This window comes from Eulemur rufifrons, chromosome 17 (genome assembly GCF_041146395.1).
Source record: "Eulemur rufifrons isolate Redbay chromosome 17, OSU_ERuf_1, whole genome shotgun sequence".
Taxonomy (NCBI): Eukaryota; Metazoa; Chordata; class Mammalia; order Primates; family Lemuridae; genus Eulemur; species Eulemur rufifrons.
In genome coordinates, this window is record NC_090999.1 from 53370301 (window position 1) to 53388911 (window position 18611).

Below are 18611 nucleotides of genomic sequence, written 5' to 3' on the forward strand. Positions count from 1 at the left end.
ACTTTTATTTTTTATTTCAAAATGTATTTTACTAAAGGAACTTATGGCTTACTCAGAAGCCATTCCTTGTTGCTCTTTTAATTTTTACACAAGAATGTGCCTAAAGATTGGTTTGAAAAGTGAAGAGTAGAAATGATTCAGTAACAAACCAACTTTAGGAACACTAAGCACTTTAATCATTATTATTATTATTATTATTTTTGGAGACAGGGTCTTGCTCTGTCACCCCGGCTAGAGTGCACTGGCATCATCATAGCTCACTGTAACAACCTCAAGCTCATGGGCTCAAGCGATCCTCCTGTCTCAGCCTCCTCAGTAGCTGGGACTACAGGCGTGCACCATGTTGCCTGACTAATTTTTCTATTTTTTTCTAGAGCTGGGGTTTCACTCCTGCTCAGGCTGGTATTGAACTCCTGAGCTCAAGCAGTCCTCTTGCCTTAGCCTCCCAGAGTGCTAGGATTACAGGCATGAGCCACTGCACCCAGCCAGAACTTTAATTTTTTTTTTAAATTTCAGAATATTATGAGCGTACAAATGTTATAGTTACCTGAATTACTTTTGTACAGTTTGAGTCAAAGTTATAAGTGTGCCTACTACCCAGATAATGTGTATTATTGTACCTACTAGGCGTGCTTTTACCCATCCGCCCCTTTCCCCTCCCACCTGCTTGATTTCTATTGAGTTTTACTTCCATAATTTTGTATGGATTAGTTTGCTGGTTTTTGGAACATATCATCAAGCATAGGTCTTTCCCTTATCAGTAGATTACTCTAAGTAAGCTTCTACTATATGCACTACATAGTGAGTGATGCCCTGGTATGATTGTGCCAACTATGTGAAATCCATAAAATGGAGAAACACTCTGTTTGGATGTTGTGGCAGTGGTCAGCCTAGGCCGTGTGATTGTGTGGAAAGTGCCCTGGAATATCCACAAATAGGTATCTTTATGGTGTTAATGATAGAGATCTATTCCACAGAGATGGTTGGTGCCAGAAGTGGGGCTGAACACAGTGACTTCGGGAGCAGCCACTTCACTACCCTTATCCTCAGCTTTCTTGCAGCTTCTTTGAATTCTTTTGCTTAAGAAACTTGAAAACATTCTGCCTCTGGCTCTTGTAACTTCATTGTAAATCACTTTTCTTTCTGGTTTTGTCTTCTCTTGCTGACTTAACTTTACATCACATCTGAGCTTGGAAAATTAATCCCTTTCTTGTCTTTCTAATTATAATAATTGTAAGAGATTATTATTCAGAAATTATATTGAAAATATTTATTTTTATTTCTTCACCTTTGTTAAAATGTGTCATTGACTTGTGACCAAAAAGCAGCTAAGTTTCCACACTCTCGCAAACAATCCAGCTTCCTGTGTAGGGGTGCAGGGAGGTCCTTCTGGATAAGAGTTGCTTTATGATACACTTAGAATTCAACTTTGCTCAGTTGGTCCTAACTTCTTATTTTTCTGCAGAATTTACTTTATCCTCTGTGATTAATAATTAGCTTTTTGAATATGTTCTTAGCATTAATCCATTTTATATATACTACTTATTATGTGCCTTATTAATTTAACCCTAAATCATCCTCTCATCTTGACATTTATTTTCATCAAATAGTCTATCAATTTTATTTTCTTGATGAACTGTCTTCTAGAGCCTTCTGAAATGATCCAGTCTTGACCGGTTGCCCTCTATATATGCTGTACAGCTACCATCTTGGATTCCCCTTACTTCCTTTAAGTGGAATCTTCTGTTTTCTGTATTCCGTGTCTTCCTCTTGGTTTATTCCATCATTCTGGTGGAGGACGTCCTCTAGAACCTTCCTAAGGAAGGATGTTAGAAGTAAAGTTTTTAAACGCGAATGTTTGCAAAAATTTTTCCCCCTTATTCTCACATTTTATTGATAATTTGGCTGGGTATAAAATTTTAGGTTTTAGAGGATTTCATTGTCTTTATCTTCTACCTCTTCTGGTGAATGTTTAATTTCTACCATCATAGTTTAATTTCTAAGAATTTTTGTTGTTTTCTTGTTCTCTGAATGTTTCTTTTCTTTTAAATAGCCTCCTATTTTTATTTTGTGGTTGCTGAATCTTCTATTAATATTTTACTGAGGATATTTTAGATTTTTTTTTTTTTTTTTTTTGGTAGAAATTTTCTCCTACTAATGTAGGCTGTATTCCCTTCAAGTTTTATTGATTGTTTTGGTCTTTACATTTTATGTTAAATTTTTTTTTCCTCAGGTATCTGATCAATTGTAAGAGTATGAAACTAAATTGTTGATAGGAAGGTCTATATAGTTGAATGTGGCTTGTCAAAAACAATAAAATGAGGTGAACTGTACAGTAAACTTAGCTGGGCCATTTATTGGGAGAACTCCTGCTATGGTATCTTTAGAATTTTCCTTTTGAGCTTGTGAGATACTCCAGGGATCCTGACTGACTAACAGTGTTCTGGAAGCTGGATGCAGACAACTGGGAATCTCTGCATTCAGTTTGCAACCGTTCCTTTAATCCTGTGCTTTTGGTGGTACCCTCATCTTTCACTGGGTCTGATGCTGGTCCAGGTACTCTCTATTTTACCTTCTTCAGAGAATAAAACTAGTGTTCTTATGTGGTAGGAGAGGGGTTGCTCAGTGGCATGGAGATGAATAGGGGATAGAGGGAGGGACTTAACTGCTTCTTAATTACGTTGAACCAACCATTTCTTCTCCCTTCACCAGCTCTCACTTTCAAAGATAATTTATGTACCAGTTCCTGAGTCTTTTAGGATTCTTGATGTAAATGAAATTGTGTCTCATTTTCCGTAAAGACAGTTTAAGATTCAGATATCTTGACTCTTCTAAGTCAATTACTACTTGTCTTTTTGTTTTATAACTTGTAAGACATTGCTGTTGTTTTCTTTCCTAGTTATTCGTGTGGTTTTATGCCTTTTTAAACAATCTCTTGGCTGTAGTTTAAGATGGAAAGAAATTAGATCCGTATGTTCAGCCCACCCTCTTTACCAAAAGCTACAATGTAAAAATTATTCATGTTCCTGTTTGAGAAAATTACAATGGTATACAAGGGTATAAAACAAAGAGTAAAAAAATCTCCCTCTGCCACCCACTCCATACCTACTATCCAGAGGTAACCAGAGTAAGTTATATGTGTACCCTTCCAGAAATTTTTTGTTTATATTTTTATTTTTTACTTATATAGAATAAACCATATCATTTAAAGAGTCACAAAAAATGTTACTGTGTAAATATGTGTAAGTATATGGTATACGATATAAACATACTATATAATGTGTTGCATTTATGGAGTTCCATATCAATATATACAGATGTCTTAATTGTTTAAACTATTTCATAGTGTCACATTGCACAAGTTTTTTTTTTTTTTCGTTTCTTTCTTTCTTTTTTTTTAAGAGAGGGTCCTACTCTGTTGCCCAGGCTAGAGTGCAGTGACATGATCATAACTCACTGCAATTTCAAACTCCTGGGCTCAAGCAACCCTCCTGCTTCAGCTTCCCAAGTAGCTGAGACTACAGGCATGCACCACCACTCCCAGCTAATCTTTCTTTCTTTCCCTTCTTTTTTATTTTCGAAGAGAAGGGGTCTTGCTATGTTGCTCAGGCTGGTCTCAAACTCTTGGTCTCAAGCTATTTTCCCACCTCGGCCCCCCAAAGTACTAGAATTACAGGCATGAGTCACCACACCTGGACTGCATGAGTTTTTCTAATATGATTCCAATTGATGGATATTTGTACCTTATTCATCTTTTTAATATTATAAGCACTGCTACTGTACATGTTCAGATACACACATGTTTTTCACTACTTGTTTAAGTATATTTTTAGATAAATTCTTCAGTGGAATTGTTTATTCAAAAGATACATGCATTTTTTAAAAAATTATGAAGATAATGCCAAGTTCTTTGAAAAGATTAGGCCTCTACTAATACTATATAAAAATGTCTTTTTTTCATCCTGTCTTACATGGTTTTTATCAAACTTTTAAATCTTTGACATTCTAATAAGTGAAAAATACTATCTTATATTTTTAACTGGCTTGTCTTTGGTTATGTATGAAGTTAATCATGTGGTTACTGGATGTTCTCTTTTAATGAGCTGTACATTCAGTTTGTTTAGTCATTCTTCGGATTATTCATCTTTTTGTGTGTTTGTTAGAGCCCATTATATTTTGGAGACTTTTGCTCTGTCTCACTCATTTATCCTACAGATATTATCCTTCACATTTTTGACCTTATTTACCATATTTTTGCTACATGGCCAAGGTATTTTAAAATGAAAAGGTACTAAGAAAGTATTGGCCTGATTCTCCCTGGCTCAAATTATTGCCTTTATAGCTTTAAAATATTATACAGTGTTTAACCTCATTTAGAAAATATCAGTGATACTTCATTTCAGCTAACTAGTTGAAATTAAAATTTTGCTTTATTCTGATTGTAACCCTAAAAAGCTCACTAATTAAACTTCATTTTCATGTATCTTATGCTATTTAGAAAAAAACCAGATTTTTTTTTTTCAGTGTTCTACTCAAGAGTTCTTCTTGATTGTCAAAACCCTATATCATCTGAAGTCAGAATTTCAAGCATTAATACCTGCTGTTAATTCCCACATTCAGTCAGACTTGCTTCGGACAGTTATCTTAGAAATTCCTGAACTTCTCAGTCCGGTGGAGCATTACTTAAAGATACTTAATGAACAAGCTGCCAAGTAAGTATCAGACCCCCATTAGTTCCTTTTCAGCAGTGAACATAATCCAGTACATTTGCCATTTGATGTGTGGATTCTTAATCTTTGCTAGAATAATGATAGAAGTTGAATGAGCACATATATAATTAGAAACATGATTGGATCCAATAAAAGTTTTACATTACAGCTGAAAATAACACTTCGGCTGTAAAATTTAGGCAGTTCACCGTCTAGAACAGATGTACTACTTCCCCACGTATTGGCTGGTGAAAACCCAGGCAAAGCCAAGTAGTGGCCGTTCATTAACCCCAAAACAGGTGTTACATGGCATCTTGTTCTTATTTCCCAGATATCCAGAGATGGTCTGCTTTATATTTGGAATCTGTCAAAGCAGTTATCCTTTAAAAGGTAGTCATTTCACAGTGCATTGCATAAAGAGATCTATATAAAAGAAAAAAAGAGTTGGCATTTACATTTGTTTTTATTTTCTGAATAGGTAAACAACAAATACTTAATTTTATCTCTTGGTTTTACCATAGGAATCATGAACTTGAACTTGCAAAACAAAAATGATACTAGGGTAATTTTGTCTATTTTCAGAGAAGTTAAGAAACCCATAAATACTTAGTAGCAGAGCTGGAATTAGAACCACATTTTCCTGACTTTCAGTGCTTTCATCTTTCATCATGTTACAAAAAATAATTGATAACTGGTCTAATTAATATGGTTCAATATATGTGTTTGCATTTAAAAATTTTTTAGAATTGGGGATAAAACTGAACTATTCAAAGACCTTTCTGACTTCCCTTTAATAAAAAAGAGGAAGGATGAAATTCAAGAAGTTACCGACAAGATCCGAATACATTTGCAAGAAATACGGAAAATACTAAAAAATCCTTCTGCACAATATGTGACAGTATCAGGACAGGAGGTAATGTCAGACATACTTTTATTTTGTGTTAGTTTTTCTCTAGTAGGAAAGCAATTTTAAAATGTAAATAAAAATCTGAGGATAGGATGTATTTTTTCAAATGTTCTGTTTTGTTCCTTAGAAATATGTTGTAATAATTGTTTTGATAAGAATTATTTTAATGATGGTCTTTTATTAGTTTCTTGGTAAAGTTATGCAACTTAATGTTACATGTGTTTTAGTGTCATTTGTTGAAGTTATATTATAAAAAAATCAATTATTTTGATTCGTAATTTATAGAGTTCATTTGTTCTAAGTCCAAGAAATAAGAAGTTAGTGTTTGATCCCTAGCTTACAGATGATGACATGACATAACACCTATGTTGATTGGATCATACGGTGATTAAATGGCAGGGCTTCCTCCTGAAGTTAAGGGTATAGCTGCTAAAAAAACAAAAACAACAACAATAACAAAAAAAACAAATCTGCAGAGGGAAAACCTACATTTAATGAGTCTTACATAAGATTATGATGCTGTTTAGAATGTGTTTTGGGGGATATGTACTTCTGTTTAAAGTTGGATATTAATTCCTGAATGAGAACCAGAAAAGGAAGAAGTGTGCTTTTTAAATGTGGTTGTACTTTTTAGTCCTATTCTGAATCTTGAGCCATGCTACTGCTATGTGTTATGTTTAATAAAATATGGAGATTCCAACTGAGAGAATTTGAGAAATTCTACTTCATTAAAATAATAAATTAGGAAATTTATGAATTTCGATAGGATGAACATTTTCTTTAGGATTTTAAAAAATAGATATTCTGGTGGGGAAGAGTTTAATTTCAAATCGAATTTTTAAATATTTAAATTGCTTTGTGTATTTTACCAATAGATTATTGATTGTATAGTTATTTGAAATAAGCTCTACAGTAAATGATAATCATTATTAAAATGTTTATTAATCTTGTGCCATTTAATAGATTTAACCATTGGTTAAGTCAGCCTGTCTTCTGCACTAAAATTAATAAGATATTATACCCAGGCAGACATTTCACATTGCATTTTACATAGAGCTCTATATAACAGAAAAATGCTTTGACAATAATTATACTCATGTTTATCTTCTGAAAATGCAAACACCAAGTATTTACTCATATCTCTTAACCATGCATTCATGACCTTGCAAAATAAAAAGTCACCTTAGGGCCACTATTCTGGCTATTTGTTGAATATTAGATGGTCAGAACTGCTTTAATAACATTTATAAAAGATATGTAGTAGAAAAGTGGCTGCCTGGTGTGACAGTGGAGAAAGCCGAGTGTCAGTGTTGGTTCTACCACTTACCACTGGGTGACCATGGAAGAGTCACCTGTGTTGTGAGACTATTATGGAGACCAGTTAATACACATGAAAGTGCTTTCTAATCGTAAAGTGCTATGCTTATGTCACTCATATAATAACAATAATAGGATTAGTTAGCATTTATGAAGCACTTGTTAAAGTCCAGAATGGTGCTAAGTGCTTAACATATATTATTTTATTAAATTCTTATAACAACACAAAAAAAGGTCATTCCAATTTTGCTGAAAAGAAAACTGAGGTTTGGAGTAGTTAGGTAAGTCACCCAAGGTCAGAACCCCAATTCTAGCCCACGTGTGCTTGACCTCTAGTCTTTCTACCATATCATTATTTCATTCCATTCACAAATATTGACACAAGAGATTATCAATACTGTGGGTTTTATTTGATAAAAATCAAGACCTTTTATAGTTCATCCCATTCAAGCTAAAATAAAGTTTAAACCTTGGGAAGACCACCCTGGATTCATTTGACATTTTTAAAGTAAAAAACAGGAAAAAAATCATCAGGAATTCATAAGAGATAGTATATTGGTTATTCATTATGAGTATGGCATTGAGATTTAAGAAAAAGTACAGCATGGAAATCAAGTAATTATAAATGATTAGGAAGGAAGATGAATTATCTTCTTATTCTTTTTTTTTTTTTTTTTTTTTGAGACAGAGTCTCACTCTGTTGCCCAGGCTAGAGTGAGTGCCGTGGCGTCAGCCTAGCTCACAGCAACCTCAAACTCCTGAGCTCAAGGGATCCTCCTGTCTCAGCCTCCCGAGTAGCTGGGACTACAGGCATGTGCCACCATGCCCGGCTAATTTTTTCTATATATATTTTTAGCTGTCCATATAATTTCTTTCTATTTTTAGTAGAGATGGGGTCTCGCTCTTGCTCAGGCTGGTCTCGAACTCCTGAGCTCAAACGATCCGCCCACCTCGGCCTCCCAGAGTGCTAGGATTACAGGCGTGAGCCACCGCGCCCGGCCTCTTCTTATTCTTTATATATTTACTAGGTTAAGGTGATGGGTTTGAGGAAAGAAATTTCTTAGTTGTTAACAGTAGGATGGACTGTTGTTGGTTTTTAACAACCTCCCTTAGGATATTAGTAGTACATTAGCACAGAATTGCTTTCATAACATTTTTTTGGGAACTAGTGTTTCTGTTCATTCGAACATCAAGTGAATTCTAAATACTCAGAATTTTTATAACCAAATTCTGTTTTAAAAAATGGACTAAAGATATCAGCAAATTATTTAGAGATAGTTAAAAGACTAAGAACAGACTCTGTCAGATATGATTACCTCTGAAAAGTGAGGGAGGCAAGGAGGAAAAGCCTTATTTTATGTTTATATATGCTTATTCTATACCTTTGTGTTCTGTCTGAAATTTTGTTTCTATACATAAGACTTTTGTGACAATTTTAAAAAACCTATTATAGGAGACCCATGTGGTGGTACATGGATCTTGTTATTACTAAAATTAAATAAATATGCTAGGCTGTCAAATCAGTGTTACTTTTGACAACATTCATTTTTCATCTCTGTTTCCAGCTTTTATATACTCAGTAGAATACTAAGCTTTATTGTGTGGTGCCTTATTGTCTCTCACTCTAAAAGTATTGCTTATAAGAAACTAATGAAAGCAGAAACTTATGTAATTTTACATACTTCAGTGCTTCTGTGACAGTCTCTATAATATTTTATGAATATCAACAATTATCTCTTAACCTTGAATCAAAATATGGAATGGATATGGGGTGATATTTCGATTGGGGACTGTATTGATAAATATTTTTCTTAAGGGAAAAGAAGAAATATTGGGAAAAATCTTTAGAGAAAATTTTATTAACTTACAGCATGCAGTGTATCCAAAATCTGTTTAGTATGTTTAAAATGTAGAAAACATTCTGTTAAATCTTTTATATAAAAATATTTGAAAATTCTTAAGAGCAAGAAAGAAAAGAGGGGAGCAGAGGAATGGGTTAAGCATGGTGCTGGAGAAAACAGAAAGCAGTTTCTGGGGTGAGTTAAGAATTTCAGCAAACCTGGCAATGATGCCAGTCCAGTGATACCACCGGCTATGTAGATTGAGTAACAATATCTGACATTTAACCAAGACAGAATTGGGTCCTAGGAAAAGAATATGAGAGATTGCTGTAATGAATCAAGGCAGCCTTCTCACATTAACACCTAAGAAACAAAGTCAGAAATGTAGAGCAGGAAAAGTTGCTATGAGAGCTCTCTGAGACTTCTGGAATATATTCTCTTTTCCAATGTTGGTTTTCTTTAGCAGTAAAATTCTTGAACAGAAGGCCTTCCTGCTTATTGTTAGAATGTTTGAAAAAGGGAATAGCTAGAGAAAAATTTTGCTCTCTAGAAGAGAAAAAGCTAGCTGATGACAGCTCTGAGGAGGAACACAGGCTGAAAACCTGAGGACTGCTGAAAGAGAAAAGAGGACACACAGGCCCAGCACTTATCTGAGGATGTGACTACAGGAGTTTAGGAAGCAGGAATTCTACGTGTGCTTTTCTGACTCTCACTCTGTTTTCCAGCCTGTGTTGACTCTAAATATGGCAGCTTATTATAGTGATTGTGGTTCCTAGAGTAGACTTTTGGTACTTTTGCACTGTTCCCAAGGTGCTCCTTGTTATTGTTGGCTTCTTTTCAAAACTCCTGTGGAGCTCTGTGTTAGTCATTATGGATCTGGATGTGTCCTTCTCAAATATCAGTGATACAATGTGTTCCTGTATTTTGCTGTTTGCCTTTGGCATAGCTCTTCCCAGAATTATTTTATAAAATGGCCAACATGTCTTTTCATAGAACATTTTAAAATAGCAGGATTTAGCATAGTTTAAAAGTGGTTTTATCTTTCCCATTAATGATTTTTATATTCCAGTTTTTGTAGTCAAAAGGGGCTTTTTTTAGCCTTAACTATTTAACTGGGTGTGGCAGATCTGAAATTGTATTAATTCCTCTTTATATAGGAGGACATCATTAGTTCAAAAATTTTTGCTAAGAGTAAGAATTCTTAAAATTAACCATTAATTCTTATTGTAATTAATGTAAAAGCTACAGTGTTTCTATTATGGAAAAATAAATGCAAGAGCCAGGTCTATAACTTAATATGACTATTATAAATACCTGAAGTTATATGCATATCATAAGACTGATAAATGGGAAAAGTTCTTATAGCTATCTCAAAATTAATGACAACCACAGAGTTTCTGGATTTCATTCTATACAAAATAGATTTTAAAAACTTTATTTAAATAAAACATAGGATTTGATTGTAATAATACAGGAATGAGAGCACACCAAGAAAGGTTGACATATAATTAATACTAAAAATGAAAGGTGCAATAGGAGAACTTGACTTTATTTGCTTCCTGGCTGATTTCAGAGAGGCTTGCTTACAGAACACAGATGGATCTATAAAGATATGGTTTGCATGAGTGAAAACTTAAAGCTCATATGGGAAGAAATACTTTCCTCTCTTAGTAGTTGAGGAAGTCAGTGCTTTCTTTATGAGGATACTTCTAGAGGATCTAGGTTCCTTGGGTAAAAACTATTATAAAAAATCTTCTGTTCACAATAGAGGAGGGACCATATCTCAAACTGGTGTAACATCTAGTAATTGAATATTTTAAAATTTCATATACTTAGAAATTCAATCTTATTTGAGTAATAGAATTCTTAAGATCATTAGAAATAAATCAAAGAGGTTATTAATGAAAAAAAATCATTATTCATATTATGCACATAACGGTATTATCAACATTAAAGCCCCAAGTTATATCCTTTATTACAAACTTTTTGCTCAATACAGATTTTACTTTATCCCAAGTATTGAAGGCCTAATTAATATTTGGCTGTATTGACATATATAAAGTCTCTGAAGAACAATATTGGATTTGTTTTGAATGTTTAGAACAATGTATACTAAACTGTTATACAACAATTTTGAGAAAGTTTTAAATAATATGTTATTCATCTAAATATCTATTTGTATTTATTTTAGTTCATGATTGAAATAAAGAACTCTGCTGTATCTTGCATACCAACTGATTGGGTTAAGGTTGGAAGGTAGGTTTAAAAATAATTTTTTTCTTATAACATAAACTATAATGACATCTGTATACCTACGCAGTGTTGGATTGATAATAGCCATATTCTTGAAATTAAAAGCAATTCTCCCCCTTTGGTTTTCCTATGGAACTTTTAACCAAAGAGATAATTATTAACTCTTTTTTATCATTGATCTTATAAAAACATTTTTCAAAAGGGTATCTTGTATATATTTGTTTTCTTGTTTTGTAAATTATTGTTTTATTCTTATGGCTCAGAGTACACATGGGAAAAAAGTTGAGGAACCTTCAATTGTAAAATTAGTTTAGTTGCTTGAACATCTTAATGAATGCTGTGCCTGACATTTCTTTTAAGAAGCTGAAATTTCATTTTCTACCTCACTGAGCTCCACATTTTTTTATTCTTAATGCTTTCCTTGGCATATAGTTATAATAGTTCTTTATATCTTTTTTTTGTAATTATATCTTCTTTTCATGAGTTGATGAAAACAAATTAGTCAAAAACAAAATTAGAGAATTACATAGAGACTCTGCCTTTTTTCCTTGGTTAGGCATTGATCCCCAAGAAGGGACTCATTTAAAGAGGTGGTTTAGGGAGGTGTATGCTCCTGTGAGTAGTATCCTTTTTGGAATATTTATTAGTACTGTTACTAATAAGTTTGCATATGAATATGAGATGAAAATGTTACATTTGCCTAAGATAGTAGAAGAGGAACTAGTAGCTGGTGATGTTGTGAAGGAACTCTATGTTGAGGATGAAGGAAAATTTTGACGTGTGAATGATTATTAATTTATTATTTTAATTAAAAAAGAAAACTATTATCCATTGCCAAAGCATTGGATGTTGAAGGCACAGGCATGTGTTTATTTAGCTGTAATACCATCTTTTTTTCTTCTGTGTGACCAGAAGCTATACTTTAAATTTTAGTATTGTTTTCAGGGGATGTTGTTTTCTCTCTTTGCAGACATTCTTTCCTTTCCTTTTGTCCTATAGTATAGCTAATGAATGGAAATACCCTTTATGAAGAGAATTTACCAAAAATCGTGTTAGTCCATCAAGAACAATAACTGAAATGTCCCACTAACTGAGTTTTGCCAGAAGAGAAAGCTATTAAAAATATATTGGCATAGAAATCTAGATGATGTAGTTTAAAAGCAACAAGAAAAGCATAAATCAGTGTCACTATCTTTTCAACTTTCAATAATGTAAATTGAATGAACAAATAAGATGGTTTGGGGAAGGTTCATTGCAATTTTTTATCTGTTGTTTGGCTATTAGGACCTTGACAGGGTTAGAACATCATCTGTCATATTTTGAATATAAAGTCCCAACCCTAATCCAGTAACTTGCCAAATTAAAGATAATTGTGACAGTATATTTTAGGAGTAGAGGAGCAAACAAAGAACAGAGTGCACCCTGGCCTTTTCTACCGGAAGATCTGTCATGATAATAGATAGACTCAACAGCAGTAGCGGCCAGCGCCGCTGCAGCCATCACCACCACCACCACCACCACCACCACCACCACTGCCGCCGCCGCCGCCACCAAACAACTAATTTTTATTGAGTACTCACAACATAGGTACTCTGCTAAGCACTATCTGTTTGACCCTTTCAGCAGTACCTATGGGGTAGCCACTATTATTCTCATTTTATAGATGAAGAAAATGATGTTTAGAGAAGGTCAGTTCCCTTTGCCCAAAGTCACATAGCTAGTAAGTAAGTGGGAGGGTCAGAGCCTTTCCCTAGATTCTCTGACTGGGGACCCACGGCATTACTAATGTGCTCTACAGCCTCTGGACCAAAAGAGCAGAAATGGTGCTCAGGCCCAGGTGAGGAGCATGTGGCACTTCTTCCCACCCAGGGCCACTGTGACTCTATACAGATCATAAGATCCTGAAGATCTCTTCTTTGATTGCCTCCTTAATTAATGCATTGCTGTTTTTTGTAATGCCTTTTCTTTTTCTTTTTTCACTGGAATGCTTCAATCATACAGAACAGTGTAAAATATAAAGAATAGTATAACTCTTCACCAATGTATCTTCTTGCCAGCTTTGTCACACTTTATTTTGCCACATTTGCTTCTGATCTTTTTTTTAAAAAGCGTTTTTATTTATTATAACTTAAGGAAAAAAGCTTTTTGCCTATGAAATAAAAATCCTAAACTCTGACTTTGCCATATGGATATAATTTGAAATGCACTTAAAAAGCTTTCTGAACATAGTCATATACTTTGGAATCAGTAGAGTTCAGGACCGTAATTAAAGAATGTTCTCTATTTACAGCTATTTCCTTTCAAGGTTCATCAGAGAATAGTAAATAACTACTTTAATTTTCTGAAGTGATGGCATTACTGATTTCTTACTAACCTTGGTTTCCTATTTATGTTTTTTCCCTCTTCTAGCACAAAAGCTGTGAGCCGCTTTCACTCTCCTTTTATTGTAGAAAATTACAGACATCTGAATCAGCTCCGCGAGCAGCTAATCCTTGACTGCAGTGCTGAATGGCTTGATTTTCTAGAGTGAGTTTACAGTGAAAAATATAATCTGACTTTTTGCTATGAGAAATAGACCGGAAAATCTTTCCATCAAAAAGAAAAGTAGAGATTACTTCTTGTGACCTGCCATAAAATAGTTGAGTACATGTGTTCTCTGATTTGGTTTTTAATCCATTGAAATGTAAGCTCATCTTAGTCTTTGGTTTGAGACCAAATATACTTTATTGTTACTGTGCTAACATTTATTGCTAAGGATATTTAGTAGAGTCTCGTTTGAAAATTTCACCTTGGAATTTATTTACTTTTCTTATGTAAAAGCTTAGCATCTTTTTCAGAATTGGACAGGTATGGGTTATTTTATTTTTATCTCCATTTAATTAAAAACATTTTTTTTTACATCCTATATATTTTCCCCCTAACTTTTTATTTTGCAATTTAAAAAAAATCTACTGAAAGTTGAAATGACTGCCTGTACACCCTTCACCTAGGTTTATATAATGTTAACATTTTGCCACATTTGTTTTTCTATCTTATTTTTTTTTCTGAACCCTTTGGAAGTAAGTTTTAGACATCATGGCACTCTACCCCTAAATACTTAAGCATACGTATGTTAAAAATAAGGACAATCTACTATATAATCTTAACGCCATTATCACACCTTAGATAAATTAATATTAATTTAAGAATATATTTGAATCCTGAATTTCCTCAATGTTCCCCCTCAGATTTTTAAATGAAAGATCTAATCAACTTTTATACATTCCATTTGGTTATTATGTTTCCTAAGTCTGTTTGAATCTAGAATAGTCTGCCACATTTTTAATTTTTATAACATGGGATTTTTTTGAAGAATCCTGGCCATTGTCTAAAAGAGTGTTTCCCATTTTTGATTTATGGCTAGTTATGTGTTCATACTGACAGTTTTAAATCAGTGGTATGCTGGCAAATGGTTAATAGCCAGGGCCATGGAAGAACAGTAATGTTTGTAAAGTTTACTGATTTCTCAAGTGTAAATACTCCCACCATAGCTGATTTCAAGCTACCACTGGACTGGAGTTGGGAAGAGATGTGCACAGTTAATATTCATGAGTTGATAGGAGCCAGCTCCAGGCTACCATTGGTCTAAGTACTTTATATATAAACTCACTATTTCTAACATGAGTCCTGTGAGGTTAAGTACTATTATCATATACAATTTACAAACGAATAAAGTGAGATGCAGAAATAAGAAGCAGGTCTTAGAAGGATAAGGAGTGGAGCCCAAATTGAGCCCAGGTCATGTGGCAGTCAGGTGAGTGCCCTTCCCATCAGGCTGTGTAGAGGCTGCCCACAGTGAATCTACAGGCATCATTCTAAACGCAAATCTCTCTCTTGATTTCTCTCCTTAAAAACTTAAACAGTAAATATTCAGTGAGGTCCTTCAGGGAGCTTTATTCCATTTCATGTAACCAACCTGACAAGTGAAATAAAAATATTAAGTGAGAATTTTTAAAAGGTAGTAAGTAGGTATTAATTTCTCTTTGCCTAGAGGAGTCTTGAATTATAAGACCAGGAAGAGATTCCAATTTACTTATCCTGGATCTTTTGAGATATTTTGATACAGAGTCTTTAATTCAGGGATGGAAATGTTGTCTCTTCAGTTTCTTTTCCATCTCACTGTCACTTTCCCATTTTAAGGGTTTTCATGGCCTTTGAGTCTTTCAGTTCTCCTGGCTTTTTCCTTAATATTATCACCAAGAACACACAAATTGGACTGAAATTACACCTTTCAAGCTTCAAGGACCATAATCTAGAAGGGTCCTGAGATTTGGTAGGATAATTCCATGTTTGCTTTATTCATGCAATGCATGATTTCATAATCTAGAGATGATTTAAAATATTCAGGAGGCTGTGTACATAGGTTATATGCAAATACTACACTATTTTATGTAATTGATTTGAACATCTAAGGCTTTTGGCATCCTCAGGGTCTTGGAACTAATCCCCCATGGATACTGAAGGATGACACATGATTTCAGAAGTTCCTATAATGTACATTTATTACTGTCAAAATAAGAATATATTAAAGTTTTTATCCAAAAAAAGAATATTGGCTGAAATTCAGCTAGAACGTTTGTAGCTAGAGCCCCCACTTGAGAGCAGCACTGATTGTTATGCACGCTATTTATTAAAGTGCCAGATGGTTTGAATATGATGTCATTAAAAAAATGATTAACCTCAATGAACCTGGCATGAGAGGATTGAATACCAGCCATATAAATATATTTGTCTCTTACTGAGGTACTAACTGTTGTGCATTAGTCATATTACTTTTGATCAAAATGTTGCAAGAAATCAAGGCTACAGACACTGCTATGGATGAAATCCTCTCTGAAACAGTCTCTTTTTTTGTATTCTAGGGGATGGGCTGTGGATAATCTTCTCAATTGCAAATTCTTTAAAAATTGAATTGTGATATCTCATATAATTAAAAAATTTTAGAAATGCATTTCCAAATAAAAAAATTTTCCATTTTTATTAACTTCTGATGTCATCGAGCAACACTTGATGGTAAACTTCTAGTTATCATAACTGCTTTAGAACCCAAGTGTCTTCATCTGCTTCCCATAGACCCAGCGATGTCTTTTGGCCAAAGATTAAATCACAGTGCTTTGACTTTATCCTTAAGTTAGTTGGTGTCATAATGATAAAGTTGCTTGTTGTTATAATATAAACCCAGTCTATCAGATTATCATCTGAATTGCCCATTTTTTGTCTTGTCATTTTTGTAAGTGTGGATAATCTCTCTGAAGTTTGGCAAGGTTTAACAAATGGACAAAGACCAAAAAATCAAGCAAGGTTTCTTTAAGTTATGGTGATGTTATAGGTTTATGATAGTTTTTCATTTTATTTATACCATGGATATGAGAAAGAACATTGCTGTCCATATCAAAATAATTACCATATCCCTCCCTGCTTTTTTGTTTTATTAACTGAGATGGTACCCACCGAGAACTATGTCACTCATTTCCATCCTGAAAATTAGAAGATCATCAATTACCCTCAAATCCAGGCTGCTGGGTAGTAGGACATTAGGGTCTTAGTGGCTTGGACAGGACCTGAGAAGGAGAGAATGAGAGTGAGAAAAAAATTGATGATTTGTTAGTACCAAAGTGTTTTGATACTCATGTCCAGAAAAGCAAGGGCAGAAACATCAAATATGGCTGCTTTCTGGAGAAAGAGAAGGTGCCAGAATGGGAAGACCAAATGTGTTGGTAATTAGAATAGGGACAGCATACACCACAGTGCAAGAGGTCAATGAGTGGTCAGATCTAAATCGAAGCCAGACCAGGAGTGACAAGGCGTAGTTAGGTCTGTGCAACATGTGGCATCTTCAAAGCTCAGAAGAAGCATTTTAAAGTGGCAGCTGAAGGCTACTTATATGATGCCAGGGATCCATCCCCTTTCTGTTGGGGGTTTTGCACATACTCTAATATTATTAGTGGGAATTGTATTGTTTGAATGAACTTCGATTCAGTGAGAAATAGGTAGATTATATTCATTATGCTCTGCTCAGATACAGAAGTATAAACTATACTGTGAATATATTTTTCAATTTTTAAATAGTTTAACACAGAAATAAAGCTGGATAGTCAAAATATTGTTTCTGGTATATGGAAAAAGTCATTTCCATAGAATATCTTATTCTAATAATACTAGAAAAATTACAGTTTAAAAAAATCATAGTGATTGTGTAGGAATAGCTGATCATCTTAGTAGCTTAATCTGGATATCTCTTTCACTCTAGGAAGCGCTCTAAGACCTTTGAATTTCAGTAGCAAACGGACTCAATATTTCTGAAACACACGCTACAATAGAGAAAAAAAATTTTTTTTTTTTTTTTTTTTTTGAGACACAGTTTCGCTCTGTTGCCCGGGCTAGAGTGCCGTGGCATCAAGCTCACAGCAACCTCAAACTCCTTGGCTTAAGCAATCCTTCTGCCTCAGCCTCCTGAGTAGCTGGGACTATAGGCATGCGTCACCATGCCTGGCTAATTTTTTTTCTATATATATAATTTTAGCTGTCCAGATCATTTCTTTCTATTTTTAGTAGAGACGGGATCTTGCTCTTGCTCAGGCTGGTCTCGAACTCCTGACCTCGAGTGATCCTCCCGTCTTGGCCTCCCAGAGTGCTAGGATTACAGGCGTGAGCCACTGCACCCAGCCGAGAAATATTTTTAAAGAGAGATATTTAACGTCTTTTTGTCTTTCTTTTTTGAATCATCTTTAGAAGGATGTAAGGAGCACTTGAGCTACACTATTTTTTTTTTTTTTATTGTAGAAAGCAGCCAACTTACAACTATTTTATTCCTATGTATGTACAAAAATAAGGAAAGATGCTACTAGAAGTCTGTTAAATTGCAGGGTGATATAAAGAGGTCTACTGTTTGAATCTAGGCTCTACTGTTTAATAGCTGTGTGCTCTTAAACACACAGCTGATTGTGTTAGGCCTAATTGCTTTATCTCTCTGAACTTCATTTGTAAAACTTTTAAGTAATGAAGACCTACCGTGATGGTGGTTGTAAAGAAACAATATAGGTGCCTCTTCATAGTCTTTGATTAGTAAATGTTGGTTTTCCCTTTGGCTTTCCTTTTGGACCTTTTTACAGTTAATTTGGTTATCATTACATTCCCTCATTTTCTAGTCTTTGAAGAATTACATTTAAAAAAATTTTTTAATTGAACAAAGTCTTGTAATCTCTCTTGAAGGCTGAGTAGTTATTGTAAGGTTTTAAGCTCAATTGTGTATTTTCTCTTTACTTAAAAGGATATACTGAGCATTTTAAAAAATTAAATTTTAAGTCCTTTTTGTAGTTTAAATATGTATATTTCAAGCATCCACAATTGATCACTATGTACAGATGTCCAAAGTTTATATAATATTGCACACATTGACGTAAAATACTATGATATAAGATAATGGGATAATTTAAGCACAAAGAAAAAAGAAGAAAAAGCATGTATTCTTGTACTTTTTCTGAATAAGTCTTTTAAGCTTTTACATCACTGGGTGTTATAGTTTTAATTAACCAAAGATTTGAG

General features: G+C 34.0%; 1 protein-coding gene across 1 annotated transcript in view; it reads left to right on the forward strand.

Annotated features, from left to right (window-relative positions):
• Window positions 1–18611, forward strand: part of MSH3 (mutS homolog 3) — a 184375-nt gene that overhangs the window by 90300 nt on the left and 75464 nt on the right. Inside the window, exons 14-17 of the mRNA XM_069492006.1 lie at window positions 4525–4712; window positions 5454–5622; window positions 10966–11030; window positions 13437–13553. Of these exons, the coding sequence (XP_069348107.1) occupies window positions 4525–4712; window positions 5454–5622; window positions 10966–11030; window positions 13437–13553 (539 nt within the window). The remainder of the gene's footprint in view (window positions 1–4524; window positions 4713–5453; window positions 5623–10965; window positions 11031–13436; window positions 13554–18611) is intronic.